Source organism: Hesperophylax consimilis, chromosome 22, assembly GCF_061612785.1.
Source record: "Hesperophylax consimilis isolate HC1 chromosome 22, BYU_Hcon_1.0, whole genome shotgun sequence".
NCBI classification, from domain to species: Eukaryota; Metazoa; Arthropoda; class Insecta; order Trichoptera; family Limnephilidae; genus Hesperophylax; species Hesperophylax consimilis.
The window spans coordinates 31,170,899-31,185,780 of record NC_142857.1 but is presented as its reverse complement, the minus strand read 5'-3'; the positions used below and the strand labels follow the sequence as shown (position 1 = coordinate 31,185,780).

General features: G+C 32.7%; 1 protein-coding gene across 1 annotated transcript; it reads right to left on the bottom strand.

Moving 5' to 3' along the window:
• Nucleotides 1–1,023: 1,023 nt before the first annotated feature.
• On the bottom strand, nt 1,024–13,936 carry LOC149413455 (uncharacterized). Its single transcript, XM_089644999.1, has 6 exons — nt 13,758–13,936; nt 13,337–13,427; nt 13,134–13,232; nt 12,875–12,976; nt 11,881–12,754; nt 1,024–1,094 (listed from the first exon to the last, which is right to left on the bottom strand). The coding sequence occupies exons 1-6, from the start codon at nt 13,835–13,837 to the stop codon at nt 1,024–1,026; spliced, it is 1,317 nt and encodes a 438-aa protein (XP_089501125.1). The 5' UTR covers nt 13,838–13,936.
• Nucleotides 13,937–14,882: the final 946 nt, after the last annotated feature.

Sequence of the window (14,882 nt, the reverse complement as noted above, 5' to 3'; positions counted from 1 at the left end):
GTAGGTACAGTGGGTGAGTCCATTTTGAAGGTTTGCTTGATGTTTGAAGAAGGAAGATGATTGTGTTCCGGAATTTTTGAAGTGTTTTGAAATTTTGAAAATTTGGCCAGGACTTTGCTTTGTAAAACTGTGTTTTTTAGTTTCACTAGTCACTTTCACTTGTTGAGAAGAAAAATTGGCCAGGACTTTGCTTTGTAAAACTGTGTTTTTTAGTTTCACTAGTCACTTTCACTTGTTGAGAAGAAAAATTGGCCAGGACTTTGTTTTGTAAAACTGTGTTTTTTAGTTTCACTAGTCACTTTCACTTGTTGAGAAAAAATTGACCACAGATTTACTGATTTGAAATTGAGGATGTTGAAGAAAAGGAATGAATTTAATTTCACTTTTCACGTCACTTGTTGTAAGGTTAAAACTTGTCGAAGGCACTTGGAGGGTTAACACTCGTCGAAGGCACTTGGAAGGTTAACACTCGTATTTGCACAATAGAGGAAAAGACAGTTGTACCTATAATTTATTAGGAATAAATGTATAATTAGTGTTGAGACAAACCCGTGTTTTTATTTACACTAGTTGAAGGAAGGTGATTTGTTGGTAATGTTCGCTATGTGAAAGGAGACATTACGGTTTTGAAATGGGCGTTGAAAAAAAATAAACACACACGAATTCGTGATGTTTATTGCTTGTTGAGAAACAAAAACAACTCTGTTGTGTTTGTTTGTAGTTGTCGTGAGTGTTCACGATACGCGGCAAGGTGTGAGCACGCGTGGCCGCCATTTTGTGGACCGAGTTTTTTGCGAGCGCGCCAAAAAAAACGGTTTGTGGACATTTGCTAAGGAAATCACATGTTGTTACAAGAATTATGTACATGAATAGAATTTCAATTGACGAACACGAGGTAGTCTATTGTTGGCTTATGAAGGGATGACAAAAAAAAAATTTGCCTTACGTTAGGCGACAGTGTAAAGGGCGCAATTTCCCTGTGAGAGGTCCATTGCAAAAAGGGTACCTTAGTACATATCGGCGTTAGCTCAGGTGGTAGAGGTTGAGGTCATGATCATCAGGCGTCAGGTCAGCTACGGCTTTTACGCGGGGAACTGATTGCCAAACAAACCACTTCGAATTCGTCAAAGGAAACGCATTAATGGGGTATGATAGTATATTCACAAAGCACAATTACAAACAGGTACACAAATGAGATGGGTCAATTACATCCTAAATATTCCTAGCGTTTCGTTAGGAACAATCTCTCTTGATAATTTAGGTTCTGGCTGGCAAGCGTGTGTGTAGGCATAATTCAAGTCACAAAAGGCACATAAAAGGTAAAGATAGTTAATACGCTTACATGAATTGGTAGTAGGTTTCGCGTACATGTTGAACCACAAAAGGAGGGTTATCTTCCGTTCTGTACGCGCTATTACGCGTACATTGCTCCATGGTGAGTAGGCACAGCAATTAGGTACAGGCTTCAATAATACTTGTACAAAGCGGCCGTTAATTTAGGCGCGCAAACATGGCGTCCTGGTTGATAGCGGAACAGACATGTTGACAGGGCCCAGGCTAGATTGTGAGTGTGCGCGGTTGGTGATTTGAATGGCCGGCGTGTTGTGCGTAGAGCAGTTTTACCAACTGGGCCGTGCAAGGCAGGCGCGCGCGCATAGCGACAATGGTAACAACTCACCGCTTACTTATTTGAATTCGCGGGAGTTTTGAACGTGTCCGATTTGTTACGTGACAGTATATAGTTGCCTTTTATAGTAATTACGGTGCATCATAAAGTTTTATTATTTATTATTTTATTAGGAGCCAGTGAGACTGTGACATTCCCAATTGGGGTATGTTTTGAAGGGTGATCGGGTATCTCATGAAAATGACAGTTCATCACTTTTAATGACTATATCACTTTTTAAAGGTGTGTTGTCATTCTGATGAAATATCATTGAACCCTTTTGAAGATGAGGGGGTAGGGATGGGAAGGAGTTAGAGAAGTGGAAGATTGTGAAGCATTTTGTTACTAAACATTGCTTAAGGCGATGCACTACGTCGTGTAATATTTTAAATTGAGCCACTATCAATAATAACCCCTACGTAGATGGCTATAAAGTTTAAATTCCCGCTTAACACCATCCGCCTGTTTTGATTTATGCAAGAAAAAATATGGACAAAAAGTGCCTTTTATTTTATTTTGTGGATGTTCAGGCATAAATATATTTTTTCCGATCATTTTATATAAATAACTTAATTCGCCACATTATACAATAAAATCATAACCGAAAATGGGTTCGTAAGTAGGAGATTTTGAACTTTAAAGCAGTTTTCATAGGCCTTATACATTTTTTTTTCTGGACTTATAAAAAGACTTATCTAAAAAATACTCGACTGTTTCAAAGGCCAAGATGTATTTTACTCGCAGTATTTAATTAAAGCATCTGAAACATTTCTAGGCGACCTAATATTGGATTTTCACAAAATAATTATGATTATGTACTTCACATTAACAGTAGCCATTAAATTGCAGTAAAACCCATGGCTTTCGTTAAGTAGGTACCAACCTTTTGTGGGTTTTGTTATGGTTATAATATCTTTCAGCGAAATTTGGTTCCTACCTAATTAGTATTGGACGCATTGCAGTTACCGAGTACTTACGTGCATAAATAAAACCCACCATATAATAATTACGCATGTATTTAAGGAAATTCAAAAAATTAAGTGCATTCGTTTGGTAAATCACTTTCATAAAAGTACCTATTTTAAGCCTACATTATTATTAAGTACTTACCTGAAATTAATATATTTTTAAGATTATTAGAATTAAGATGAAGCTTAATGCCAAATCACTATTTTGATTAATCTTTGTAACGAATTGGTGTACATTATGAATACCATACGTATTCAAACTACTAAAAAACATATTTTTTCAATAGAAATGTATGAACGCACAAAGGAAACAACTTTAAAAAATACAGTATTATAGCTAAGATTATCTGTGACAGTTTCACTTGATTAACTTTTTTTCTTTCTTATAAAATTATTTACAAAAAGAATTAAAACTAGTTTTGTGCTTGAAATCGAACGTTTCTAGACTCCTTTTGTCAAGCGATTGTGATGCCTTATTACCTACGATATAAGGTATACCAAGAATATACACATTTTTGCATGTAGCTTCCCCTTAACTCCGCAAAGAAGACCCCGAGGAAAGTAATTTCCCTCAGGGCCTATGTCATCTCTGGAATGCTGTGTGGGGGGGTTTTTTTAGTGGAAAGGACCCTTCCTTTAGAGAAAGGATTAAATTATTGTAAATAGCTGTCATCCCATACAACGAAATCGAATTTTCATTTTACTTAATTGAAAATTAAAATTAAAAATTCCCAAATGTATATAGTTGCCTTTTATAGTAATTACGGTGCATCATAAAGTTTTATTATTTATTATTTTATTAGGAGCCAGTGAGACTGTGACATTCCCAATTGGGGTATGTTTTGAAGGGTGATCGGGTATCTCATGAAAATGACAGTTCATCACTTTTAATGACTATATCACTTTTTAAAGGTGTGTTGTCATTCTGATGAAATATCATTGAACCCTTTTGAAGATGAGGGGGTAGGGATGGGAAGGAGTTAGAGAAGTGGAAGATTGTGAAGCATTTTGTTACTAAACATTGCTTAAGGCGATGCACTACGTCGTGTAATATTTTAAATTGAGCCACTATCAATAATAACCCCTACGTAGATGGCTATAAAGTTTAAATTCCCGCTTAACACCATCCGCCTGTTTTGATTTATGCAAGAAAAAATATGGACAAAAAGTGCCTTTTATTTTATTTTGTGGATGTTCAGGCATAAATATATTTTTTCCGATCATTTTATATAAATAACTTAATTCGCCACATTATACAATAAAATCATAACCGAAAATGGGTTCGTAAGTAGGAGATTTTGAACTTTAAAGCAGTTTTCATAGGCCTTATACATTTTTTTTTCTGGACTTATAAAAAGACTTATCTAAAAAATACTCGACTGTTTCAAAGGCCAAGATGTATTTTACTCGCAGTATTTAATTAAAGCATCTGAAACATTTCTAGGCGACTAAATTTCCAAACAAAAAACATATGATTTTGCATTACTACGTATGGCATCTCCTTAAGTCATTGCCACTCACCAGGGGGATGCTAAGAGTATCACTCTGGAACTCGATACATAAATATTTCGTACACTATATTATTGATAATATAACAAAAACAAACACGAACACAAAAACAAAAAAAATCTAACGCCGGGATTCGAACCCGTGACCTCTGGGTCAAAGACCAAGGAGCTATATCGGATAATATTTTCATCGGAATATATATTTTTTCATACGAATTATTTGAATACTACATTTTTGCAATTCCGATCGCAAATATGCGTGTTCGCCGTCAATGCGACATGTAACGTCATCAAAATGTAACATTTTTTTACTAGCGATTTTATGGGCAAACATATAACTTTCAAAATCTCAATATAAAATATTATCAAACAATCAAATTCGTTGAATGTAGCTTACAAGTTTCACCGCCGCGGCGCTCGAAACGGGATTAGGGCTGTCATTGGCACACCTTTCCAGAAATATCATTAGGGCTGTCTCCTGAGTTTACCTTAGAAGGTTCGCGCCCTTACAAAATCAGATTGAACACAAAGCTCGTGTAGTGAACAACTAAACATCTCAGTCTTATATTCAGTGCTTAATATCACAATTTAATATCGTAAACACGTGTTGTTTGTTTTAAGAAACAAAATAATGGTAAGTCAAAATTATTATTTTCTAGTAATTATTTCAATCAGTGTTGTATATTTTTCGTAAATTCATTTCTCTTTTCTACCCTTTGAATAGAATCTATTACATTTATAAATACTTTGATGAATTATCTAGTATTTTGCGTTGTTTTGGTTTATTTTTTCGTTTAAAAATACGTATTATTATGATTTTATAATTTTTTTATATATTTTTGAAATCCTTTGTTGCCGGTATAGATTTCCTTTCCGGTCAATTTCACATATTTTTAAAAGAAATTTACAGTTTTAGTTTAATTGTTTAAAATTGTGTTATTTCTTTTATCTAAAATCGTTATAATTAATCAAATTATTCCCTCAACGGAATATTTTAAGGAATAATTATTAGAACCAGGCTCTAATAAATTAAAAAATAAAATAAACTTTACTACCTTAAATAATTTGGCTAATTTGAATCACGGTGACATCTCATAATTTTATTTTATATATTATTACATAAAAAACAAAAATCTTTTCACTTACATACATATATATGTATGTTAAGTTTTAATTTTTTTTCCCTTTACACTCGAGTGTTAGACTCTCGTAATGGTAAACATGTTTAATTAATATTTGAAATACATATATTCGTATTATGTAAAGTTAAATAATTATATTGTATTTTATAAAATAAATTTAAAAAAATCCAAAATTGTTAATTTGTTTACGTGGAAAAAAAATATATTCAATTAATTGATTTAGTGATAAACTGACAAGTAAATGACGAGATTAGTGTTCCAATTTTGTTTTTAAACATTTTGACACTTAAGTTTTAACGTATTTTAATCATTTAGACAAAATTGCCCCATAAACAATTTTGTAATAATAGATGTATTCGTTTATAATTATTTTTCTTTTTGCATATTATAATATAAGTTTTAACCTCTCAGGCCTCTTGCATTTTCTTTCCGAGTGTATATGAATATATTTCTGTTTTGCAATAAAATCCTAATAATGAATAAAACATATTCGAAAACTGTTGAAAAGTGATGAAATGCACTTTCGAATTTTTTAAGATTAGAAAACAATCAAAAAATTGAATTCATAAAATAAAACAGGACATCTTACATCAACATTGGTCATCTTACGTTTTTCATCTTAAAAACGTAAATCACTGACAACGAAAAACAAAAAACACTTATTCAGACAAATGTATTTTTTAACAAAATAGTCACAATCACTTTATTTCGTTTCATATAAAAATAATTAATAACAGTAAAGTTTTATATTTTTTTCTCAAATTGTGGTTGGAACCTTTGGTTTCATAGAGTTGTACATTCTAATTCGTCCCTGGTTAAGATTTTAATACAAAATGTAAATGTATTTACTGTTCTACATTTTAATTCGTGCACTATTCATATAAATAAATTTTTTTATTAAAATATGTTGTTTTTGTCGTTTGTTCGTTTCAGTAATTTTAATTTAGTGTTTTGACGAAAAAACGTAAGATTGACCATGTTAATTTTTTTTCGTTTGTTTTCAAAAAGTATGTCTATTCCTAACTAGCCAACGTGTACCCGGCTTGCTGGGGGTTATCTTTAGGAGATAGACATAAACCAAAACGGACTTTTCTGTAGGCATTTTTAAGATATACAATTCCGCGGTACATTATTTTGTTATATTTCATAAGGTTTAGCCAGCGTTAACAATGTAAAATATATTTTTTACGACTTTTCTATACTTTTTTATAAATATAATACCCATGCATGTATTGTATATATAAACATTCCGGAAGAAATTCTCTAAATGTTAGTGAAAACCCTATAAAAATCCGTTGCGTAGTTTAGAAGAAATAAGCGCAGAAACAGACAGACGCGAATAGCGACTTTATTTTATACTATTTAGAGATAATAAAAATTAAACTCCTCTTTCATCACCTTTCAAAAACAGATTTTAGTTGTTGGATACGTTTAGAAATATTAAATTTATTTCGGTCTTTAGGAAATATAACGTTCAATATTCCAGAGGACTGAGGGGTTAACGAACATAAATAAGAATTCAAAACATACAAATCTACAGGAAAATGTATTTAGTTTAGTTTAGAATTATATTTTCGATTTGTTTATTTTTAATCTTCGTTTGCTTGTAGGGCAGGTAAAGTAATTGTGGAAGTGACTCATCCTAATATTGGATTTTCACAAAATAATTATGATTATGTAGTTCACATTAACAGTGGCCATTAAATTGCAGTAAAACCCATGGCTTTCGTTAAGTAGGTACCAACCTTTTGTGGGTTTTGTTATGGTTATAATATCCTTCGGCAAAATTTGGTTCCTACCTAATTAGTATTGGACGCATTGCAGTTACCGAGTACTTACGTGCATAAATAAAACCCACCATATTATAATTACGCATGTATTTAAGGAAATTCAAAAAATTAAGTGCATTCGTTTGGTAAATCACTTTCATAAAAGTACCTATTTTAAGCCTACATTATTATTAAGTACTTACCTGAAATTAATATATTTTTAAGATTATTAGCATTAAGATGAAGCTTAATGCCAAATCACTATTTTGATTAATCTTTGTAACAAATTGGTGTACATTATGAATACCATACGTATTCAAACTACTAAAAAACATATTTTTTTCAAAAGAAATGTATGAACGCACAAAGGAAACACCTTTAAAAAATACAGTATTATAGCTAAGATTATCTGTGACAGTTTCACTTCATTAACTTTTTTTCTTTCTTATAAAATTATTTACAAAAAGAATTAAAACTAGTTTTGTGCTTGAAATCGAACGTTTCTAGACTCCTTTTGTCAAGCGATTGTGATGCCTTATTACCTACGATATAAGGTATACCAAGAATATACACATTTTTGCTTGTAGCTTCCTCTTAACTCCGCAAAGAAGACCCCGAGGAAAGTAATTTCCCTCAGGGCCTATGTCATCTCTGGGATGCTGTGTGGAGGGTGTTTTTAGTGGAAAGGACCCTTCCTTTAGAGAAAGGATTAAATTATTGTAAATAGCTGTCATCCCATACAACGAAATCGAATTTTCATTTAACTTAATTTAAAATTAAAATTAAAAATTCCCAAATGTATATAGTTGCCTTTTATAGTAATTACGGTGCATCATAAAGTTTTATTATTTATTATTTTATTAGGAGCCAGTGAGACTGTGACATTCCCAATTGGGGTATGTTTTGAAGGGTGATCGGGTATCTCATGAAAATGACAGTTCATCACTTTTAATGACTATATCACTTTTTAAAGGTGTGTTGTCATTCTGATGAAATATCATTGAACCCTTTTGAAGATGAGGGGGTAGGGATGGGAAGGAGTTAGAGAAGTGGAAGATTGTGAAGCATTTTGTTACTAAACATTGCTTAAGGCGATGCACTACGTCGTGTAATATTTTAAATTGAGCCACTATCAATAATAACCCCTACGTAGATGGCGATAAAGTTTAAATTCCCGCTTAAGACGAAATAAGATCCTAAAAAAATATCAGTTATGGGCGTGAACGCGCTTAAGTGGGCGAAGCCAAAAAAGTTTCACTTGCGCTCCGCGGCATCGAAACAAATATTATAATGTTTCGGGGTGTGGAGGAATGAAGTAAGTTGGGACGGGGAACACGACACGTTGAGTTGACCAAGCGCGGTCATCTCGGTTCGAAGTAAGAGCAGAGATGAAATCCACTAGATGGTACCCATGAGTAAGGTTTGAACATGAAATGCTTAATAATGGGCGTCTTTCAAACTATGTGAATAGTAATATTAAGTTGAATGTGCATGTTTTAGGTAAATTTCGATAGAAACGTTACCTATTACAGAAGGAGCTCATGATTTTATGATTCTTATCGACTAATTCATCAAACTTGTTTGATACCATCAACCATACTGCTAGACGGTAGGCAGTAACTTATGACTCGTAACCGACGTGTTCTTCATTGACAGATGTCAAAGCAATACGGTATTCAATCACGAATCATTTTCATAATATCTGATCATAATTATATCTGAATATAATGACAAGATAAATAAAATATCAGTAATTTTCAATATTTATTATTATCGTTTACAAAAAGTTACATAAAACAAATAATTATGTAATGTAAAAAGCATAAGATGCAACTTTTTGTATAAAGGCCATAATTTATTATAATATAAGTTAGAAATAGTAAAAATAATTTTATATAAAAAACGAAAATAATTATTCAATAAACTAGCATTTCGTCGAAATCTAAATGACGCTTTCCAAATTGACGTTCTTTACATACAATATCTAAAATATGTAGAGGATCACGAACATTCATAGACCTTGTGACTCCAGGATCGATAAGCTCGACAAGAATGCAATCCATTTAAAAATTAGTTAATTTATTAAGCATTTTTTCTTCCCAGAACTTGTCATCTCGAAGTATACGCTCAACTATCTCTAAGTTAGATAATTACAATCATAAAAAGAGTCGTGCTGCGAAATTCTATTTAATACATTTAAAGAAAAAATATGTCTAATTTCGCATGTTTTTAATTATTAATGATTTTTTAATTATTTCTTGCTAAAGCAATCCCGATGAGTTACAAAACTCACTGAAAGACGGGAGGAACTTACAATACATAGGTGGGAGTTAATAATTACAATTTTACATTGATATTTTGATGTCAAAATTACAAGTTGCACATACGAAACAGTACGAAAATAGAAAAATATAATATATTTACTAATAAAACTTTTACACAAAAAATAGTTTTTACATTACAGTTATTTTACATGTCAGATTGTCGCCATAGATATCATGTCTCAGCGATCACTGTACGAGTCGGTCGAGCGTGCGAGCCCACATACAATTTAATACTTAATGACATTTTTCCTATTTACAGAATAAGGAAATCTATTTTTAAATCAATATTTAGCTTCTAAATACCTAATGTATTTTATTATAATATGTATGTTTTATTGTAACAGTTAGTTTTAATGGTTAAAATAATTTTTCTAGTCTCGGCAAAACGCACCAAATCGTCACAAGTAACAAGGAGCTTACCTTTATTTTCGACAGGGTAAATTTAGTAACTAAATAACTGTTATTACTCAGAACCGATACGCTTTTTTATTAATTAAATAAATCGATTTTAATTGACTAATGCGTTGTAAAATATCGGCATCTCGTCACAATTTTTATTAAATGATGGCAGTATGTAAAAATTCAACTTTTACGCAATATATTGAATTTTTCCTTTTTTTTAACCACTCTGCTATTTTTGTGTACTTTACAGACAGCTCAAACTGCGATCGATTCATCAACGTCGTTCTATCTCCTTTTGTATTACGGTAAGATATATGTGATTTAAGCAGTATTCGAAAGAGGAAACATTTATTTTAAAAAAATGTTCATCTTTGCAGATTTAGCAGATTTCTGCCTAAAAACTGCTAGTAATTATTAAAATCGACGATTGAATCAATTGTACCGAGATCGTTATAATATGGACTAATAGGCAATGCTTGTAAATCTTCTACATTATGTACAGTACCAGTAGACAATGCTGCTTCTGCTTCGTTTGGAAAGATCAAATGTTCTGCGTTGACAAATAGCTTTTCAGAGTCATTTGGTTGGCATTGTGTTTGTTTCGTAGTGGAAGTCAATTTACATGTCTTCGTATTTATCCTACTTTTTTTAAGTTGGCGCAATTGCATAGCTTCAACTATAAACTGAGGTTCTTTGATTGGCATATTTCGCATTAAACGGGAATCAAGGAGTTCCGGTAGTAGACAATCCATGAAAAATCTTATCAACTTTGTTTCCATACATTGTTTCCAAAATGCATCGTCCTTTCTGATATATTCTACTTTCATTGTATTTTCTTTTCCAGTCCAAAGGCCGAACAAACACTTTTCTTTGCCTGTGACACGGAGTTGTCCTTGTATTTGGTAATACCACGAGTGTTGTTTATTGATGACCAGCTGGCCTTTAATTAATTTCCAAAAAGTTAGTTTTCTTTTACGTATAGCTTCGTCTAATCCCATTTTAAATGCTGTTATTGGACATTTTACTTCTACAACCATATCCTCGGTAACGCCGTCCGGCGAAGCGCCTAAAAACGGGTACTCCAAATCAATGTACAGTCCACAAGGACTAATTGTCACATTTTCTTGAACGGACAGTTGTTGAAGAGCCACCTTTTCACTGTCGATTCCATGCCGAATGGCTGCTACATTTAACAGACTTTTTGGATTTAACAAGTTTTTCACTAGCGGTCCGCAGTTAATATCTTCCCTTCTTTTGACTACAGTTCCGAATAAGGAAGCCGTTAACATATTCCGCCTTAGTTGCAACCATTCACCAGAATCTCTCTGCAAAATGGTTTCTTTTTGGATTTTGTCCCGGTTTATAATATTTTCTCTTAAATTCAAAAGAAATTCTTCTTTGCTCTTCTGGAAACATTCTGGTAGTATATCTGGTTGCTTGACATTGACACCATGAATTTCTTCATTTTTAGACATTTGTTGAAGAACACGATTCTTTTTCCTCATATACCGTTGTGTATTCAATACTCTTTTTTGACGTTTGGCTTCAAGAATTTTCACACGTGTGCTAGGATTATGATAAAAAGATTTTTGTAAATTGCACAGTGGGGCTCTTGTATTAAAAGAAACCACAGCACCATGGCATCGTGCCTCATAGGACTGCCTCATTGCAAAATTTATCCTCTTTCCACCTATGAACTTGGCGATTATGCCATTAAATCGTTCAACGACATTGCTATCCACATCGTGTATGAGACTGCGTGCATGTGCACCGACAGCAGATGTTATCAAAACGATTCTTAGCCACAGCGGGCTTCCTTTAAGCATCTTCAATAAACTGGAGTCACCCGTCTTTTCCGCAGAACAAAAATAATTTCTACACTTGTCATGGTTTCCGAAAACGTGATAGGGTGAATTTATAATGTCTTTATGCAAATTTTCGATTTTTTTCGACAAGGGAATGTTAGAAATTTTATTGTATTTGATTGAACAGGTAACAGCCTTACGGAGAGACATAATATTACTAATGCTCAATAATTTTCTCAAATTCTTGGGATATTTTGTGTCAGTGACAAGAGAGCGTAGTTTTGTACAAAAGTTACGTAACACGTGATTTCTGCATTCGATCTTTTCCACTGTATTGTCCAAGTAAGGTCGGGCCTGCAATATTTTGGAATACGTGCTGGAGTCTCCATCTGATACTAGCCGAGCATAAATTAAGTTGTATTCTTTAATCGATTCCCTAAAACCCTTGAGAAGAATATCTGACTCCATGCCGCTTGAAGAGCCGGTGTAATTTTTAAAACATACATGTCCTTTAGGTTCAGTGGCTTTTTTTTCTGCTCGAGCGCAAATACAACAATATTTGTTACGAACTGACATAAACAATACCTTTCCAAACTTCTTTCCAATAATTGCCGCTGCTCCTGACAAAGAGGAATAGTTTGTTCGGTATGATCTCTTACCCCAGGATCCATCTGCAATCACGTCAATCATGGCGGTTCCATTTTTGTTGACTCTTCCTTCTTTTAATGCTGCATCCCTTTCTTCAGCAGCTGCCAACGCCATACAATCGATAGAAGTTTCCTGCCATTTTTCAGATACTTCTGAATGTATTTTCGTATACAGTTTTGGAGACATTGTTGGTATGTCTACTGCTGCTAAAAACTCCTCCAACTGGTACTGTCCCCCACCAATTGCCATAATCCCAGACACCGCACATCTATTAAGATCCAAAGATGCACAATCATCATCGGTCGAAAGAAAGCTTTGATAATTGCAAAAATTGCATTTTATTGTAAATTTAGAAATAAGACCAGTTCTTTTTTCGCTTACTATTTCCAAATTTCTTAGACTACATCCAAAATTTTCGCAATGTTGACTAAATATTTTGAGTTTTTTTAGAAACATATCAACGTTAACCAATCTACGGCCTTCAATCAACATCTCAGTCTTGAACGGTTGACAAACTTCCACCTAAAAGAAAAAAAAGTATATTTTCACATTACTTCTTCAGCGTAAAATGATTCATCATTCAAACATATAAAATAGAATTTTCTATTCAATTATGTTTCTCTTTATATTGCTTTTACATACCTCGTATGAAATTGGGAAGGAATCAACTTCAATATCATGAGTGCTAAGCCCGAAAGTTGAGGAATCCCAGGCGTTTGTATCTGGTGTAGTCTCTTGTACATCCTGTAAGAAGACTATTTGTTGGAAGCTTTGCATGTAAATATGTACGGTCATTATATTATATTTGGCAAAACAAACAAATGGCTGCCTTCAAGGTAAATCTGCGGTGGCTGGTTTCTACAAACTGAGCTAGTCTTGTTTTAAAATAAAGTGTTCTTACTTTAAGGTTTGGGCTGGAAACGGCATGCACGTTAGTGTCATAAGAACTAGAGCCAGCAAATAGTGAAAACTTTTCAGGTTCATTCATCTCTGGTCCGTGCTGAAAAATAATGTCAGTTTTTGTTAATTTTTTTAGAGCGCTTATTTAATCATATAAAATTAATATTATTTACTTTATATTTACAGAAATTGTGAAAAAATTACCATGTTGAGTGTCGGTATAGCGTTTAACACAATACTCGTATTTTCTTTATTATTTGCAATATTATCTGGATGAAGTCTTGCGGAATTTTTCCTAAAATGAGAAATACTTGTTAATTATTTAAACTGTCTCTATTCCCTAATTATTTAGAGATGTATTAAGACATGCCCGACAAACTTTCACCAACGATTCCTGAGCTTATTTGGTGTAAAAACTGCATTTCGGTAAAAATAAAAATATGTCACCGGAAATCAAAATTAATTTACTTCTTATACTCCAAATTCAATATGCTCAGAAGTTTATCGACTGCGTATATATGTATATATCTACATATATAAAATTATTTAAGCTGACATTGTACAATTATGTTCTGTAAAAAATGTATCCCAAAGATCTACTTTTATGTGTGTATTTAAGTAGTACCTTCTCCATTCCGCTAAACATTTTCCTTGGTGCCGTAATTTTGTTCGGGATAAAACTCCTTTTGTCTTCTGTTTTCCCATATTTAACTGAAACGTAAGTATATATTAGCCAAGAGATTTATTATAAATTGGTTCAATTTTACCTTAAATTTGAAAATCATTTCAACGTAAGTAAGTGCAGTAACTTGGGGAGATAATTGCACAATTCTATCTACAACAAATGATCTAACAATCTAAACAAAGATTAATGACTCTTTTTAATATTCGAATGACTTTAGGTACTTTATAGGTGACATATGTCTAATTTTCTGTATGGAGAAAAACTTTCGATGTAGAGTTTTTGTTTTATGGAAAAAAAACTTTCGAATTTCAAAAATTTGTTGTTGGGTAATTTAACTGGTTTTGGTGGATTAGAGCTTGGATACGTATTAGAGTTAAAACACATAAATTAAATACCTATTTATTTTATGAAATTTTATTTTCTACAAAATTAGTATCAATAATTTTTTTCACAAAATTGTACTGGAAACGAGATATTTACAAAAAACCAAAGCTAGTCGCGCAAAAAACTTGTTTTTTTCAAAAATATACGCACCTTTATGACTTTCTACCTCGGTACCTATTAGAGATTGAAGAAAATTGTTTTCTCAAAAGTTGTAAGTAATTTTATTTTCTACTTTAATTGTCTAGCTAATTTGGCCGAAATTTGCATTGGGAATGAGATATTTTGGAAAAACTAGATTTTGGAGCGATTTCGGCCGGTTTTTTTCAAAATGGCGGCGCGAGCACAGGTGTGCCAAGGTCGGAAATTCATATTTTACATCAGGGGACCAGTTTATAAAATATATAAAAAAAAATTGGGACTACCGTAATAATTACGATCGCGAATCGTTAATTGCCCTGGAGTATTAGTAATGAAACGAACTCTTCACAAACACTTAATTGAAATATAAGAGAATACCACTCCTTAGTAAAAAACTCCTTTTATTTTACCGTAATTTATTAGATATACCATTGTTACAACTAAGATGACTGTATAATTAGAAATTTATGTAAAAGCCCAGTAGGGCGTAAATAAAGGAAAACGATTCTAGTGAAGGGGCCACTCTATAACATTCTGTGCCGC